Here is a 17,188-nt window from a genome sequence, read left to right as displayed (position 1 = left end):
GAACAATTTGGAAGGGGGGGGAGAAAGGGAGAGGCACAGTAACAGAGCAAATGGAAGACGCAGAGAGAAGAGAGACAGTGGATGGAAGGAATTGAATGAGAAGATGAGGAAAGCAGAAACCAGACAACAAAGGTAGAAAAAAAATTCTATTTCTTTTTCTTTTCTTTTTTTTCTTCAGGATAAAGTAGTATATTAGTTGTGTTGATAAAAATTTAAAAATAAAGCCCTGCCAGCTGAACATCTCTTTCTCCAGTTCAGCAGCCAGAACTTTGATTTATAAGGAAGGAATAAGCTAAATATTGCAGTACTGAGGCTTGTATGGATGCTACGGTGACAGTGACAGGACGGTGAATGGGATGGCAGTGACGGGGTGGTGAATGGGATGGCGGTGATGGGGCGGTGAAGGGAATGGGGGTGACGGGGCAGTGAAGGGGACGGTGCAGTGACGGGGGCAGATTTTTTTCACTGTGTCATTCTCTAGTGCTCACGTCAAAAGCTTCCCTCTGACTCAGCTTCCTGTTTCCGCTTTTGACTGAGCACCGCGTTGCCGATCTGAAGTTCTGTAATGCCGGGGGTAGAAGGAGGCCCGTTGCTGATCTTAAGTGTCATCGCGGGGGGGGGGGCATTGCCAAACTTGTTGCCAAAATCGGAAGGGTGAGGAAGGGAGAAAGATGGGCCTGTGGTGGATGGAGAGATTGAGAGAAGGGGGCAGATGATGGAAGTGGGGAGAAAGGGGCAGGCTATGGAAGTGGAGAGAAGGGGGAGGGAGAAGGGGCAGATGATGGAGGTGGGGAGAGAGAAGAAGGCAGATGATAGATGTGGGGGGAAGAGACAGAAGGGGTAGATGATGGAAGTGGAGAGAAGGGGGAGAGAAGAGGGCTGATGATGGAAGTGGGGAGAAGGGTAAGATAATGGAAGTGGGGAGAGAGAAGAGGGCAGATGATGGAAGTGGGGAGAAGGGAGAGCAAATTCTGAATGGAAGTGGAGAAAAAGAACACATTCTGGATGGAAGGAGGGATAAAGAAAAGGACATATGCTGGATGGGGAAAAAGCTAGAGTTAGTGAGATAGTAAAGGGGTGGCATGCTGTGGGTAGACATAGTGAAAAGAGGGAAACTGAGACCTGCCTTGTAAGAAAGAATTTAATTTAGATGGAGGCAGAAAATAAAGAAGGAAGACCAGAGAAGGAAAGGGAAGAAAGAGAGGAGAGAAAGATGCCTGAGAACGGGGAAGGAGACAGAGATATCAGATCTGAGTGGAAGAAATGAGAAGAGAGAAATGCTAAAAACCACAGGGGGGAGGGAAAGAGAGATGAAAGGAGAAAGATGCCAGACCATGAGGGAACAGAGGGAAAATGATGGATGCCAGACTAAAGGGGGGGGGGTCTAGAGGAGAGATGGCAGGGGGAGACAGACAGTTTCTGGAAGGGGCAGACAATGGATGGAATGGGCAGATGCTGGATTGAAGAGACAGGGCAGACATTGGAAGGAAAAGAGTAAAAAGAAGATAAAAGCAGAAACCAGAGACAATAGGTAGAAAAAAAATCATTTTATTTCTCTTTTGTCATTAGAATATATCAGATTTGAAATATATATCCTGCTAGAGACATAACTGGGGACTGCAAAGCCCAGGCAGTGCTTCTTTAGCTTCAAGCTGGCTTAGGGCTCTCTCAGACCAGGGGGCAGTTGCCCTAGTTGCACTCCCCTAACACTATTCCTGTCATGTGTGACTTTAGTATTCTGTTAGCATGATATTTCTGTGTAGCATTCTATAATAATTTGGCTTGTTCAGTTTTCTTGATAGTAGAGGGGATATATGTGAAGGGGAGGGGAGACAGGGGTTTTGCTGGTCCTTGCTCTGTATATTTATATTTATAAAATGACAATTGTACAGAATATTGTTTTTTTTTATACTTTAATAAAATATGTTCAATATAAAATCATAACTGAGACATGTGCGGATGGGATCAGATGGTTTGCAGGAACTGAGCTTGCGGAGACGGGGTGGAAATGTGTTTTTTTAATTTCAGTCTTAATATTTTGCCGGTCCACAAAATAATTATTTTATTTCTGCCGGTCCACGGGTGTAAAAAGTTTGAAAAACACTGCTCTAGAGAAGTCGGCAGCTGTGCTAAGGTGCAAGAAGGTCCCCCGATGACTCGTCTGCCGGCTTTGCTCCGGAAGAAGTAAGTTATGTTGGAGGGGGTAGACGCGGAAGATGCAGTCATCGCGGGTCCTTGCTGCAACTCCCTGCGTCTGCCGGGTCAACCCCCTCTGACATAACTTACTTCTTCCGGAGCAAAGCCGGCAGATGAGTCATCGGGGTCATATGGCCCAACCCAGCCCATATGCCTAAGGCCCCGCCCACAGAAAGGACCTAAGCCTACTGGGCCTATTCCGGTTGGCCCAGGCATCTCAGGCCCCACCTGTGGGTGGAATTTGAGCCGCCTGGGCCAATCAGGCCCTTTGACCAGCCATTCAATGATAGCTGGCCTGTCGGACAGACAGGCTTGGCACCTGTCCTTCCGACCAATGATTTTGAAGGTATGGGGAGGGGGGTGGGGGTGGGGGGATTGTGGGGTAGGTGGGGGGGTCGCGGGTTGGCGGGGGGGACAATCGGGGGTTCGGGGGGGCCCTTGCCACACAACTAAAGGCCAAGCGCTGCACTGTGCATGGATGAACTATCCAACAGGCAATGTACGAGTACATATCTTGTATTTCGCTAGCTCTGTTCCGGTTTTTGTGTAATTTAACAATTGCCTTTAATTTTTGATTTCCCCTCATAAAATGTAACTTTTTCAAAAAATTCCCTTTAAAATTGTCCACAAATTGGATTAGCTAATTCTTGAACCTCAGCGGTTTTACTCAGATAACTCAAATGATTGTTACTGAGCTAAAATAAGCCAACGCCTTCATGAAAATGCCCAGACCACGCAGCCTTGCCATATAGATATACTGCAGTTTTAGACATCCATATCCTGGCTTTATAAAATGGGAATTCTACATCTATGCAATATCGACATCTAAATACTGGTTTTCAGATATCCAGAACAGGAATAGAGCTTCTAAACTAACCACATCATTTTTTCTTTATGATAGTTCATAAATATGAAAATTAAATTCCTTGATTGGCATAATGAGAGTGATTTGATAATGTCTAGAACAGATCTCTCATGCCATTTGGAAATTGCTGACAACCTTTATAAAACAGGCATAACAGTTACATTTTTCACCATTTTTATAGGTGTTCTGTTACAAAATTATCCCCCAACATGAATACAAACTCACTTACTCCATGCCAAAGAGTTTACTGCATGCATGAAAAAGTTCACAGTACTTTTAACTTCAGCTAGTTTTTAGCCATGCATTTTGATATGTTATGGCCCAGTAGCCAATGTGTAAAATCATTTGTAACTTCTAAGGCAAAAAGCCTTCTACTAATAACAAGCAGTCATACCAAGTCATGCAAGTTACATATATCTGTGGTTAGGAAGGTGTAAAAACCCATGACTTTCACTGACATACAAAATTAATTTAATATTCTATATTATGGTGAAAATACAGTATAGTATGTATAATTTATTTTTTTATTTTATTTTTTACAAATTGCATGTAAAACAGAAGGATTGATTTTTAAGCTTATATTTTTAGTCTGGTAGGCAAATTGAAACAAAAGAATGAATTTTCTCTGACCTACTGCAAAAATAATGAGCTGGATATCTGTCTAGCAATTAAAGATGCACTGGAGTGACTGAATTGCCAGCTATGTTAAAATACTGCTCTACTCCCTTGCTACGGATATAGAATTATATTCACCATTCTCAGAAACAAATGTTATGCTAAAGCTTATTTGTATTCCCTCTACAGCAAACCTTTAATCATAAATTGGGCCTACCAAGAAGCCAAAGGGAGGACTAAGAAATTACAGAGCAGCTGCCTCTACTTTTAAAGTTTAGTCCTTTAAAAGCTATATTATAGTGCTATACAACCACAAGGTTGCATCTTAGCCTAGCAGACTCATGGTTGGTTAGATTGCTGCATGATAAGATTCTAGCTGTGCTTTATGTATTATTGAAAGGAACCCCTATGTAAATCATACATGTCGGACTTTATAAAGATGCTGATTCATGTTTCTTGTCAAAAATCTAAACTTCTTCTGTATTTCCTCATGAAGGCAACAAACTTATAATCAGCCTGCAATGCTGTTTCACCATAATACTATGGGTTATGTCTACTAAAGTGGCCTAGTAAATGAATTTAGTGCGTGCTAACATGGAACTTTCCCATTCACTAAGCCCATTTCACTAAATTGATGCATGGGGTGCCACCATCCTCTGTCATTTTCATTTGCAAAGGATTAGAAAATCATCAAGTCAGGAAACACCACACCCCTTCCCCTTTCTAGAAGAGTTTTAACAAGCTCATAATTGAAAAAAAAAAATTAATTGGGCAATAGACACCTATCTTCTTAGGTATGATTCTACAAAAGGTAGGCATGTTTAGGGGAGGAGAACTACTTAGGAGTTGCTAGGCATGATTCTCCGAAGGACTTGCCTATAATGTAAGGCCTAATGTAGGGTGCAGTGGTTAAAGCTACAGCCTCAGCACCCTGAGGTTGTGGGTTCAAACCCATGCTGCTCCTTGTGACCCTGAGCAAGTCACTTAATCCCCCCGTTGCACCAGGTACGTTAGATAGATTGTGAGCTCACCGGGACAGAGAGGGAAAACTGCTTGAGTACCTGAATAAATGCAAGTAAACCATTCTGAGCTCCCCTGGGAGAACGGTATAGAAAATTGAATAAATAAATAAATAAAATCTAAGTTTTAAGTTAGGCACTGGTAGGTGTGATTCTGTAAAAGGTACCTAAGCATGATTGACAAGGGATAGGTGCCTACATTATAAACACTTATCTTTTTAGATGCCATTTATAGAGTTTTCCCCAAATGCACATGTAGTTTATTTATTTGCCACCTATCAAGGTTATCTAGGCGGTTTACAATCAGGTACTCAAGCATTTTCCCTATCTGGTCCAATGGGCTCACAAACTATCTAATATACCTGGGGAAATGGAGGATTGAGTGACTTGCCCAGGGTCGCAAGGAGCAGCACAGGATTTGAACCCACAACCTCAGGGTGCTGAGGCTGTAGCTCTAACCACTAGGCCACTCCTTCCTTAGAGACAGTAATAATTAGCATTTATTAATATGTGCTAGAAGCTTTTTCTACTGGGGCTCACAGAAACCTATGGTACTCTGTGTGTCTAAGTGCTTTGAAAATGAGCTCCAATGTATGTGCCCAAGTCACTTAGGGCCAGATTCTGCAACCAGCACCGGTATTGGCTGGTGCCTCCAAAACCGGCACCGATTTTGTGTCAATCAGTTACAGAATTGCAGCCACATGTAAAGTAGACACCAGAAATATAGGCTCATAATTGAAGCCAATTTACTAATTAAGTTAGGTACCTCAGTGCCTATTATAGAATTTCCCCCTAAGTGGGCCCCATTGTAGCACCTATATCTTGGTTCCAAGTTATAGAATTATCATGAGAATGGGATTCACTCCAACCCCAAGGACCACTAGACCACCAGGTCCAGTAAGTAGGCCCAAGGACGCCTTCTGGGACTTCGGGAGAGGGGTCAGAGCTGTTTCAGGGGAGGAGGTGGAAGGGATAGCGATAAGCCAACTATAATAAATGTAAATCCCTTTGGAAAAACAGGGGCAGAGAGAAACAGGGTCAGGAGGACCAATTAGGGACAGGGACGTAGGCATATGGGGCGAGGCGAGTGAGGGTGAGGCGACCTGAACTGAAGTGGAGGCTGCAGTTCGGCTTTCGCCATGGGAGTGTTGCGGCATTTTAGTCATGCTCCCTGCTGCCAGGTAGGCCTGCCGACATGCATGCCCACGCTTTATCTCATCTCTGGTGGCGCACCGGTGAAACAGGAACACAGGCCTCTTCCTGCTTTGCTCTTCACCCGTCGGCATAGGAGTGGCCATGGTGGTGGCGGCCAGGTTGGAGCAGTGTTTCTGTTAGGTGGCATCAGAGCTCTCTTCCTGCTACCTGCTGCCCTGTGGAGCACAGGGCGGCAGCAGCCAAGGGCGGAGACAAGGTAGTGAGGTGGCTGGCATGGCCTGAGACCGCGGTATGTTGGTGGCAGAGACATTCAGGGATGCTTAGCGGACTGTGAGCTGCAGACGTGCAGCATGACCAGTGACTGGGGAGAGAGAGAGCAGTGCTATGACCTCTTCAGCGTAGTGTTGGCCATGAGCGCACAGTTTGTTCTGGCTCACGTAGCAGCCGGTGCCTCAGTGCAATGCGCAGCAGCGCCAGGGAGCGCGGGTCGGGTTCCAGTCGTTGGTATGAAGCTGAGAGTGCACATTGTTTGCTTGTTACCCAGCGGCTTCATCCCTCCTGGTGGTGTGAGCGGACTTGCGCCTGTGCACCTTTGGCGATGGAAGCCGCAGCACAGCGCCATGCTCCGCCGATCAAACAGCCGCAGGTAGGGATGGCAGCGCTGGCCACCATGCCATCACTGCGATGCGGTCGTGGACCTGAGGGAACCGCTGTGATGTGGCTGTGGCCGCGAGGAAAACGGACAGCTTGACAGGCCAAAGAGGGGGGGGGGGGCCCTTGATCCATTTGGCCCAGTGATGACAGGGCTCAGGATATGCTGCCCGCCAAGTCATGTGGGAAGGCAGCCACGTGTTGCAGTTGGGGGTAGGCTGCCGCAAGGCCGTTAGTTTTGCAGTGCGTCATGGGTCCCAGACCTCTGCCTGGCTAGCTTGTGCTGGGCTGAGGCGCAGTTTGGAGGCGCATCTGGAACCTCCATGTGGCTGGGCAATCTTATTTTCTTGTCCTCTGGGATGTCAGGCATTCAGTTAGAAGGCTGAAGGTTTTTTTTGCATTAGTGATTTTTTGCATTAGTTATGAGTTGGAAATTAAAAAAAAAAAAAAGAAAGAAATGAAAGGGGATTGTATTAATTTAGTCATTATTACTTCATACCATGTAATTCAATTATCATTGAAACGTAATCTCCTAGCAGATGGACTAGGGATAATTAAGTTATTCACTATGTTCCCAGGTTGCAGGCTGGTTAGTCTCATAGAAACATGAAGCTGATAAAGGCCAGATGCGGGTTGCAGAAAGGTTCGGATCATCCTTGAGTTGCTGAACTGGATGTTTGCGATACCTGGTTCATCTGTGATACATAGTTAATGTCAAGGGCAGTTTTAGAAATACATGGAAATTTAAGGGATAGCTGCATTTAAGGGATAGCTGGGTTAGAACTTCAGGATAGTGGTTTTAAGTTATGCTGGCGGCTGATGTTCTGCTGTTGGTTGAAGATCGGAGGAGGTAGGAATTCTTTCCCAGCCCTATGGTGTTTGATTATTTTCAATCAGGAGGTCAGATCTTGACATAGTTATCTATGGTTTTGCAATATAGTTTGCCTCAATTTCCTTGTCCTGTGGTTTCCCGAGATGCTGGGCAAGCCAGAGAACACTGTTCTTGCTGGAGACAGGGTGCTTTGCAACCTACCTTCCTGAGGCCTCATCCACACACCTTGGTGGTGCTCTATAGGGACCCTTGCTCCTCCTCCATTCCCCCTGTGGTGGCTGGACTTGGAGGCAGGGGTTCTTGGGAGGTTTGACTTGCTCTTGCTGGAGGTTAAGCATGGGTCTGGTCTTGGAGGCAGGGTTTTTTTGGGGGGAGGTTGGATTTGCCTGCAGGATGTTAAGCAGAGGTCATTGTCGCACATTTCATTCAGTCCTGGGAAGCAACATTGGTAGCATACTTCATATTTCTTAACAGGTCTTGTTTCTCAAGGTGTTAGGGTCTTCCTGTCACTGTCACTGCTGCTTTCTCCCCCTCTTGGTGCCTTAGGGGTCTTTCTGGCAATGTTAGTGCTGTTCTGCCTCTTTCCCAGTGTCTCTTTTTTCTTTAATTATTGTAGTTCATCCCCCTTCCTATTGTACCTGTATTGAATTTTTGTATGTATATATTAGTTTGTACTAGTCTACTACAATGTTTTCCCCCCCCCCCCATTCTTAAATTTGTAATACGCTTTGAAATATTTGGCAATGCGTGCACATTAAATTTTAATAAAAACTTGAAACTTCTACTAGTTCCTTAGGGTCTTCATGCCAATGTTAATACTAAGTACTTTGCGTTCTTCACATCTATATCAGTGCTACTCTGTCCATCACCCAATTCACCTGTGGTCTCCCTGCCAATGTTGGTGCTGTTCTGCCCCTCTCCTGGTTCCTTGGGATTGTTCTGCCAATGTTGGTGCTGCTTTGTTTCTATCCTGTTTCCTTGGAGTCTCACTACTGCTATCTGTGCTGATTTGACACTCTTCCAGTGCCTTGTGTCTTTCTACTAACAACAGCATTTCTGTATCTCTCTTCTTGGGGCTGATACTCAAAACCTAATGCTTAATAAAAAATCTCTTAAAGCTGCAGTAGGTGCTTAAAAGATACAAGAATAGCAGCAATGCCAATAAGGTCTGGCAGGACAATTCACATTGACTACCATACAACTCGGGGCGAGCAGGCAGGAGAGATGTGGGCAGAGCAGGGTGGCAATGCAGCGTTCGGGGAGAGATCCGGGGAAGAATATCAGGACGGCAGGCAGGAGAGATTCGGAGCAACAGAGAGCAGGGCCAGCAGAGAGCAGGGCTGTGAGCTGGGCTTCTATGGAGCAGGAGAGTAGGAAAGACGTTTGCGACTAGTCCCCAGCAGTCGCTTTTTCTGAGCCCAGTCGGATTTGAAAAAAATGGTTAGTGAATCGCGTCCCTGCCTATTTTGCATGCAGTTCCCCTCATTTCTATGCCCGGATCGGAAGAGGGTCGCTACACAGGTTAGTGAATTGTGTTGGGGGGAAATGAGGTCGCAAAGGGCTCCCAAACCGATCGGTTTGCTTAGTGAATCTAGCCCTTAAAGATTTGGGCTTCCTTTCCCACTTCAAACACATTTGAAACTGCTTTTGCCACCTCTCTGTCTCCTGTTCACCCACCCACCCCTCCCTCTTCCTGTGAAACTATACCTGAAATGTTTTCATGTTTCCCTTATATATACTATTTGTCAACATTTGCTTATTTCTGATCTGAAGAAGGGTTACCTTCAAAAGCTCATTTCTATATATTACCTTGGAAAGTGGACGAACACGGCCACCACACCATTTCACTTTAAACATTGGAGAACTAAGTTTCTGCGCTGTTGTTGCACTATGGAATCTGCACTGTTGGCACTGGCACTGGACCTGTTGTCATTAGCACTGAACTGCTTGGTGCCTTGTGATGTTTTGGGCAGTTGTTGCTTCTCTGCTCCTATCCTGGTACTGTTGGTGTTGCTTTTCCCATCTCCCAGTACCTTGGTGCCTTTCTGACAAGATTGGTGTTGCTATGACCCTCCCTTAATTCCTCAGGATCCTGATATCAATTTTGGTGTTGCGCTCCGCTCTTCTGGTTTCTTGAGGTGTTTCTGCTAATATCAGTGTTGTTCTAAACATAATTTAGTTCTTTGAGACTTCCATGTCAGTGTTGGTGCTTCAGTACCTTTTTTCTTGTGCTTCAGGGTCTTTCAACCATTATCAGTGCTTCTTGCTACTCTCCTAGTATCTTGAGATCTTTCTGCTAATATCTATAATGGTTTTCTTTCTCTAGTATATTGGGGTCTTCCTGTCAATGTTAGCATCTCTTTTACCCTCTGTTAGTGCCTTTTACTCTTCTTTTTTTCCAAGGGGTCTTCCTGCCCCGTGTCATTTTGGAGTGCCTTTGTGGCAGTTACCCTCCACTAAGTTTTAAACAAGTTTGATTTAAAATGATGGAAAATTGTATTGCTAAGAGCACAAAACTGTTATATTCATTAAATTTGATGCATTTCATTAATTTGCCCAGATAAGTGCTTTTGAATATTGAACCTCTGTGTCTTTAGAAGATTACTTAGTACAAAAGAACCTTAATTTTGTGCATGACCTGGGTTCCTCTAATTTCTGTTTCTACTTCCTCATTAAAAAAAATTGATAGAGGATAACAATATTTGTTTTCAAAACACTCAAAAATATCAAAGAATTAAGCATTTTTTAAACATTAATAGCTGTTCTGAATATAATTATTATCACTAAAAAACAAAAAAAATATATATGCAGTTTAGAACTTCTCACTACATGCCTGCAAATCTCATGAGGTCAATGTTCAGCACCTTATCTAGCTAATTTTGACAAGATATTAAGGGCCCCTTTTGCAAAGCCACATTTTACCGTGGCATCATTGCTACTGAGGCTTTGTAAAAGGGACCCTTAATGATCAAACCTACTCTTTGTATATCAGCGCTGTCTGATTTCAGGGGTGCCCAAAAGGTCGATCGTGATTGACCAGTGGATCGCAAGAGCAACGCGAGTTGATCGCGGAGCCTTTGCGTTCTCCCTGCTTCCCTGATGCTGCACAAGCCAGGCACGTGCAGCCACTGCACAAGCACTGGGCCCACAAGCCTCTCCCCTCCCCCGACATCAATTCCAACATCGGAGAGGAAGTTCTGGGCTGGCAAATCGCTGGCTGGCTGGCCCGGAACTTCCTCTCTGATGTCAGAATTGATGGGGGGGGGGGAAGGCTTGTGGGCCTGGTGCTTGTGCAGTGGCTGCACAGGTCTGGGTTTTGTGGTGTCAGGGAAGCAGGGAGAAATCAGCATCAGTGGCTTGGGGGGCAGGGAGAGAGAAAGAAAGACAGACAGACAGATAGAAAGAAAGAAAGGGGCAGGGAGAGAGAAAGAAAGAAAGACAGACAGAAGGGGGGCAGGGAGAGAGAGAGAAAGAAAGGGGAGGGGGCAGGGAGAGAGTAAGAAAAATTTGGGGGAGGGAATAGAGTGTGTCAGGTGGCAGGGGACAGGCAGGGAGAGAGGAATAAAAAGTTGGACTCATGGAAAGAGAGAGATGCTGGTTGGGGAATGGAATTAGGTCTGGAGGAAAGGAAGCATGCAGGAGGTGGAAAGAAGGAAAGAAATATTGGATGCACAGTCAGAAGGAACAGCAATCAGAGACTCATGAAATCACCAGACAACAAAGGTAGGAAAATGATTTTATTTTCAATTTAGTAATCAAAATGTGTCCATTGTGAGAATTTATATCTGCTGTCTATATTTTGCACTATGGCCCCCTTATACTAAACCGCAATAATGGTTTTTAATGCAGGGAGCCTATGCGCATCAGTAGCAGTGTGGAGCATTCAGCGCAGTTCCCTATGCTAAAAACCACTATCGTGGTTTAATAAAAGGAGAGGGGGTATATTTTTGTCTATTTTTGTATAGTTGTTACTGAAGTGAGATTTGCATATTTTAAAGTCATCTGCCTTGACCTCTTTGAAAAAAACCCCAAATATAAATTATAATTAACATTTTCTCTGCATACAGTGTGATTTGTTTTTTTTAATTTTATTGTTGGTAGTTGACTTGGTCATTTTAAAAGTAGCTCGCAAGCCCAAAAAGTATGGGCACCCCTAGTTTACATCATAACCTTGTTCACAACATGCCTCTCAGCTCTCTTCCTTTTAACCAGTTATCTTGGCAAACATCAAGTTGCTTGACAAAAGGTTAACCATTCTGGAGACCTCAATGTTTAAAATTTGTTCTAATAACTCCCTTAGAATTTGACCCTTCCCATCTACAACATGCAAACCTAGACAGTCTATTGTTCAAAGAGAATGCTATTAATTATGTTGCATGCAGTCCTTTCTTTGTCTAGGATCCAAGCATAGGTTCAGCTCTATGACCTTTAATGTTGGAGAGAGGAATAACATCTTGGCACCCTGACCCAGTAGAATCTCAATTACATTATGACCATTGCCAAAGCAGACCCTAGACAGCTTCAGGAGTTTGTAGTTAACCTCAGACGCAGACCCTAGAATAACAGAGGTATGCCCTCAGGGGTACAAAATAACTGACCTGCAGAGAGAAAAAAAGAGGAGGAGGTCTAGCAATAATAATTAAGGACTCCCTAACCCTAAACATTCTAGAAAAAACATCCACCACGCAAATGGACTTCCTTGCCTGTCATCTCACAAGCACTACACTAAAAAACTCACTAAACTGCATGCTCTGTTATATAACACCAGGTAACTGGACCACAGTAAGACCTGAATTTGAAAACTTCATTTACCAAAACTCTTTAACAGCAGAATATAACCTCATCCTAGGAGACCTAAACCTTCACCTAGAAGACCTAACTTCCACACCAGCAAAAAACTGTCTATCTTTTCTCAATGCCTTATCCTTCCAAATCCTAAACCCACAAACCACTCACGAAAAAGGACATCAACTGGACATTGCAGCATTCATGACCAACCATTCATCCTCCCCAGCAATTCAAACTCCCAATGGAACCTGGTCCCCATCCCTCTGGTCAGACCACTACACATACAACTTCAACATCAACTGGACTAAGACAAAAACCACACCTCAATCCAAAAAAATAACATACACCTCACGCAAACATATCGAACCAACCATTTTCTGGACAAAAGTAGATGAAACAATCCAAGACTGCGACCCAAAAGACTTCATCTCTCACTGGATGAACCTGATCACCAACATCCTTGATGAACTAGCCCCACTACAAACCAAAACCAGAACCAGCAGGAGATCAGACCAATGGTTTGACAATGAATTGCTCCAACTTAAGACAGTGTAGACAATTAGAAAGAAAATGGAGAAAAACAAACCTAGATCAAACAAAAAACGCTTGGAAAAAAATCAGCAAACAATATAAACTTCTACTAAAGGACAAGAGGAAAACTCATTACACAAATCTTATAGGCACAGAAACCCAAGATTCCAAAAAACTATTCCAAATCTGACCTAACAGACACCAAACCCTACACAACCACTAACAATACCCCACTCCCCTCAGCTACCCTCTTAGCAGATCACTTCAAGAACAAAATTACTAACGCCAGAGCCACCCTCAATTTTACCCCATCCCACCTAAACGTAATCACAATTCACCCCACAGAAAAAGATTCAACTGCAACAGACAGAACATGGTCTCAATTCCCCAACATACAATGGTCCAAACTCAATAAATTCTACAAAAAATACAGCCACGCCTCCTGTGACCTCAACCACTGCCCATCATATCTCCTTACTACCTCCAGTGTAAAATTCCATACTCTACTTCTACAATGGATTCAAACCACGCTCACAGACGGCTTTTTCCCCACTGACCTCAGCAAAATCATCATCACCCCAATCCAAAAAGACCCAAAAGCACCACCAGACCAACCATCCAACTTCAGACCTATTGCTTCAATACCACTATACGTCAAACTTACAGAAGGCCTAGTAGCCAAACTCCTCACCAACTATCTAGACGACCATAACCTACTCCACCCCATGCAATCTGGCTTCAGAACCAACTTCAACACAGAGACACTACTAGGCTCCCTTATGGACACAATCAGACAACACCTTAGCACAGGGAAAAAAATGCTTCTCATAAAACTGAACCTGACTGCAGCATTCGACCTAGTTGACCATAACATCCTTCTGCAAATCTTGGATGCAATAGGTATCTCAGATAAAGTATAGTCTTGGTTTGAAGGCTTCCTAAAATCCAGAACCTACAGTGTCAAATCAAACAAAGAAAAATCAGAACCTTGGTCAAACCCCTCCGGTGTACCACAGGGATCCCCACTATCCCCTACCCTCTTTAACCTATACATTGCCTCTCTCGGAACATATCTGGACAATCTAGGCATAACCACCCATAGTTACGCGGATGACATTACCATTCTCATATCATATGATCAGCCAAAGTCCACCATGACAAATATACTACATCGAACACTAGAAACAGTTACGACCTGGATGATAGATCACAAACTTAAACTCAACCCAGACAAAACCAAATTCATCCTCCTCGAAAATGACAAAGTCCAAACCATAACCAATTTAGAACTCAACTCAATCAACTATCCCAACCAAACCACCATAAAACTATTAGGAATGACAATAGACAGATGCTGTACCATGCAACCGCAAATAAATAAAACAATACAGAAATCCTTCGCAATCATGAGAAATCTGAGACTAGTCCGGAAATTCTTTGAAAGAACACAATTCCAGCTTATAGTATAATCCATAATCCTAGGACTGCTGGACTACTGCAACATCCTCTTCCTCCCATACTCTGCTACTATGACCAAACAACTACAAACAATCCAAAATACAGCTTTGAGACTCATCTACTCATTGAGAAAACATGACCATATCACAGAAGCTTACATCAACTCACATTGGCTACCAATCCAAGAAAGAATACAATTTAAATTCTACTGCATGTTATTTAAAACCCTAAATGGAGACAGCCCATCCTACCTGAACAACCGCCTCATCCAAGCATCCACAACCAGACACAGAAAAACACATTCCCCATTTATACCTCCTCCGATCAAGGAAGTAAAACGATCAAAACTACATGACGGCCTCCTAGCCACTCGAGCCGCAATACTAGACAACCAGATCTCCAACCTTCTGATGACCACCCCAGACTACAAGACATTCAGAAAAGAAATAAAAACTATACTGTTCAAGAAATTCCTGAAACAGCTCTAACTTCACGTACTCTTAACAACTCTAAAAATGACAAATTATCTACTCTTTAATACCCTAGTAATGACAATTGTGCTTCCATTGTAACCCCCTTTTATAATCTTTTGTTAGCCACCTTACTCTTAACTACCCGAGAAATGTCAAAAGATCTACTCTTTACTACTCTAGTAAATCAATTGTTCTCCCATTGTAACCCCCGTTTATAAATCTTTTGTAAGCCGCCTTGAACCACAAGGTAATGGCGGAATAGAAATCCCTAATGTAATGTAATGTTATTGGAGTATTCATAAGGGTTGGTCATTGTAGCAGTGTCACCACCTTGAAGAACAATTAATGTAGACCAGTGTGTACAGACGTTAACTAGGCAGTGCGGGACAGTGAAGACGCTGTGACAGTCCCATCGGCAACCTTTTGAACACTAAGCACTTGGGTTGTGGGTCTGAGCACTTCACATCACAAATTTAGTATTTGGTCTGTAATGAGTCTGAATTGCTTAAAAGATCTATGTTTGATTTGAGAAATTGTATTTCTATGGCCATGATTGTTGTATTTTAATGTTGTGTATTTATTCATCATCCTGACTCTATAAGGATAGACATGCAATATATCGATTTTCTAAACATAAACTTCCATTATACAGTCTGAATATCAGCTTGCACAAGAAGTTTACTTTTCAACATAAATTAAAATTCTAGTTTCTGGACAGAACAATCAGCCTAGTAGTCTGATGTGAACATAACCTAAGGCATTGAAGATAGAAGGAACAATCGTACTCTCTCCAGTCATAAAATGAGTATATAAAACCAGTAAGGCAAAGTGCTGTGAAGTACAATTCCGTTCAGGCAGTTTACCTCTACCTCGGCTTGTTGTAATACAGAGTCTTCAGCTGTAAAACATATTTTATGGCCCCTGACTGTTGAACTTTATAGATCACTTGTCAGCATGGAAACAAATTGAAAAATGATTGCCAGCAAGGACTGTTTGCTTATCTTGATTATAGCAAAGCAAACCATACTGTTGCTTGCATATTTTTTCTTACAGTGCAATACCTGGACATCTATACAGCTTTCTTGCCTGTGCAATGTCTCCTTTACTTAGGCGTGTGCGCTGACCAATGGGAGGCCGAATACCATTGTCATCGCGGGAAGGGAGAATCGTATCCAGAAACATGCCCCTAAAATGACACATTGAAATAAAAACAGCATCAGTTTTATTCCACTAAATAACATGTTTATTATTCATTACCATATTTCCAGAGACACTGCTCCTGCTTTCAAACATAAGAGAAGAGATCCTTGAATATTCAACCTTTACCTTTGCTGCCAGGTTTCTGTTATCATATGAACAACATTACTCAAATAAGTAGAAGCATAGGGCTTGATATACCAAGGTGCACTAAACAGATCTTGTTTTATGTATTATTTTAAATTTATTTAGATTTATCAACAGTCTTTAAAAAAAGATTCAGCCAAAGCATTATACAATAGGTATAGCTTGATATGGCTAGTTTTTATTGCAGTGATGACAGAAGTGGGGGAAGGAAGCGCCCGGAGCGGTGGCATCCCCCTCCCCATGCCCTCCTCTCCATCCCACACCACACCCGCACCCTTCCTTCTCCACTGAACCTCTTTAAATCTTCACCAGCACAAGCAGCTTCTCCAGCCAGTTGCTCACACTAGCGTTGACTTTTCCTCTGATGTCACTTCCTGTCCCTGTGACCAGGAAATGATTTCAGCGAGGAGCCAGGCCAACATGAGCAGCAGGCTGGAGAAATTGCTCGCACTGGGTAAGATTTAAAGAGTTACGGGATGGGGGAAGGGGAGGGTGTGAGCGTAGCAAGGGGGGATGGAGAGTTGCCAGCGCACCTACCAAGACGGTCCACCCCCCACCCCCCCTTACTATGCCACTGAGTGATATTAAAACTGTACTAAAATGATTTAGGGAGGGTTAATAGGGATGATCAATCTGAGTTCTTTCCTTTGCAAAGTGGAGTGCCACAGGATGCCTCATTCTCTGCATTGCTATTCAGTTTATTTATGGCACCAATTGGGAAACTATTTTCAGATATTGGGTTACAATATCGAATCTATGCGGATGATCTGCAATTTTTCTTTGAATTTCCTGCAGATAGGTCTCACGGTTTTCAAATGCTGTCACATTATTTAAATGAGATCAAATCGTGGATGATGGCAAATTGTTTAAGCCTAAATGCTGCAAAATTAAAAATGTTGTTGCTTTCCTCTGCTGGTGCCGAGGGTGTCCCACAAAATTTTGTGTACGCAGGTGTTACCATCCAGTTCCAGCAAGAGATTAAAAGTCGGGTTATTTTGGATTCATCTTTAAATTTTCGTAGTAATATCTAGTTAATAATTAAAATTGTGTTTTTCAAGATCAGGATGATTCTACAATTACGTGATTTGCTGTCATCCGCTAATTTCAGACTGGTTTTGCAAAGTTATGTCTTGCCGCATTTAAATTATTGCAACTCTTTTGTGGTTTGTCAAAGAAATCCTTAAAAGCTCTATATGTATACTGTATTGTATTCAGACTTATTGCTATTCACTGACTGTCCAGCCTTCTTTCAATGTGAACC

At 43.2% G+C, this 17,188-nt stretch overlaps 1 protein-coding gene across 1 annotated transcript in view; it reads right to left on the bottom strand.

The window, feature by feature from the left end:
- The window catches only part of TLL1 (tolloid like 1), a 414,583-nt gene that overhangs the window by 139,176 nt on the left and 258,219 nt on the right, over positions 1 to 17,188 (bottom strand). Inside the window, 1 exon segment of the mRNA XM_033941915.1 lies at positions 15,645 to 15,769. Within this exon segment, the coding sequence (XP_033797806.1) occupies positions 15,645 to 15,769 (125 nt within the window).

The sequence above is a fragment of the Geotrypetes seraphini genome, chromosome 1 (genome assembly GCF_902459505.1).
Source record: "Geotrypetes seraphini chromosome 1, aGeoSer1.1, whole genome shotgun sequence".
In the NCBI taxonomy this organism is placed as follows: Eukaryota; Metazoa; Chordata; class Amphibia; order Gymnophiona; family Dermophiidae; genus Geotrypetes; species Geotrypetes seraphini.
Note: the sequence above shows the minus strand (reverse complement) of the source record. Positions and strands in the feature narration are given on the sequence as shown.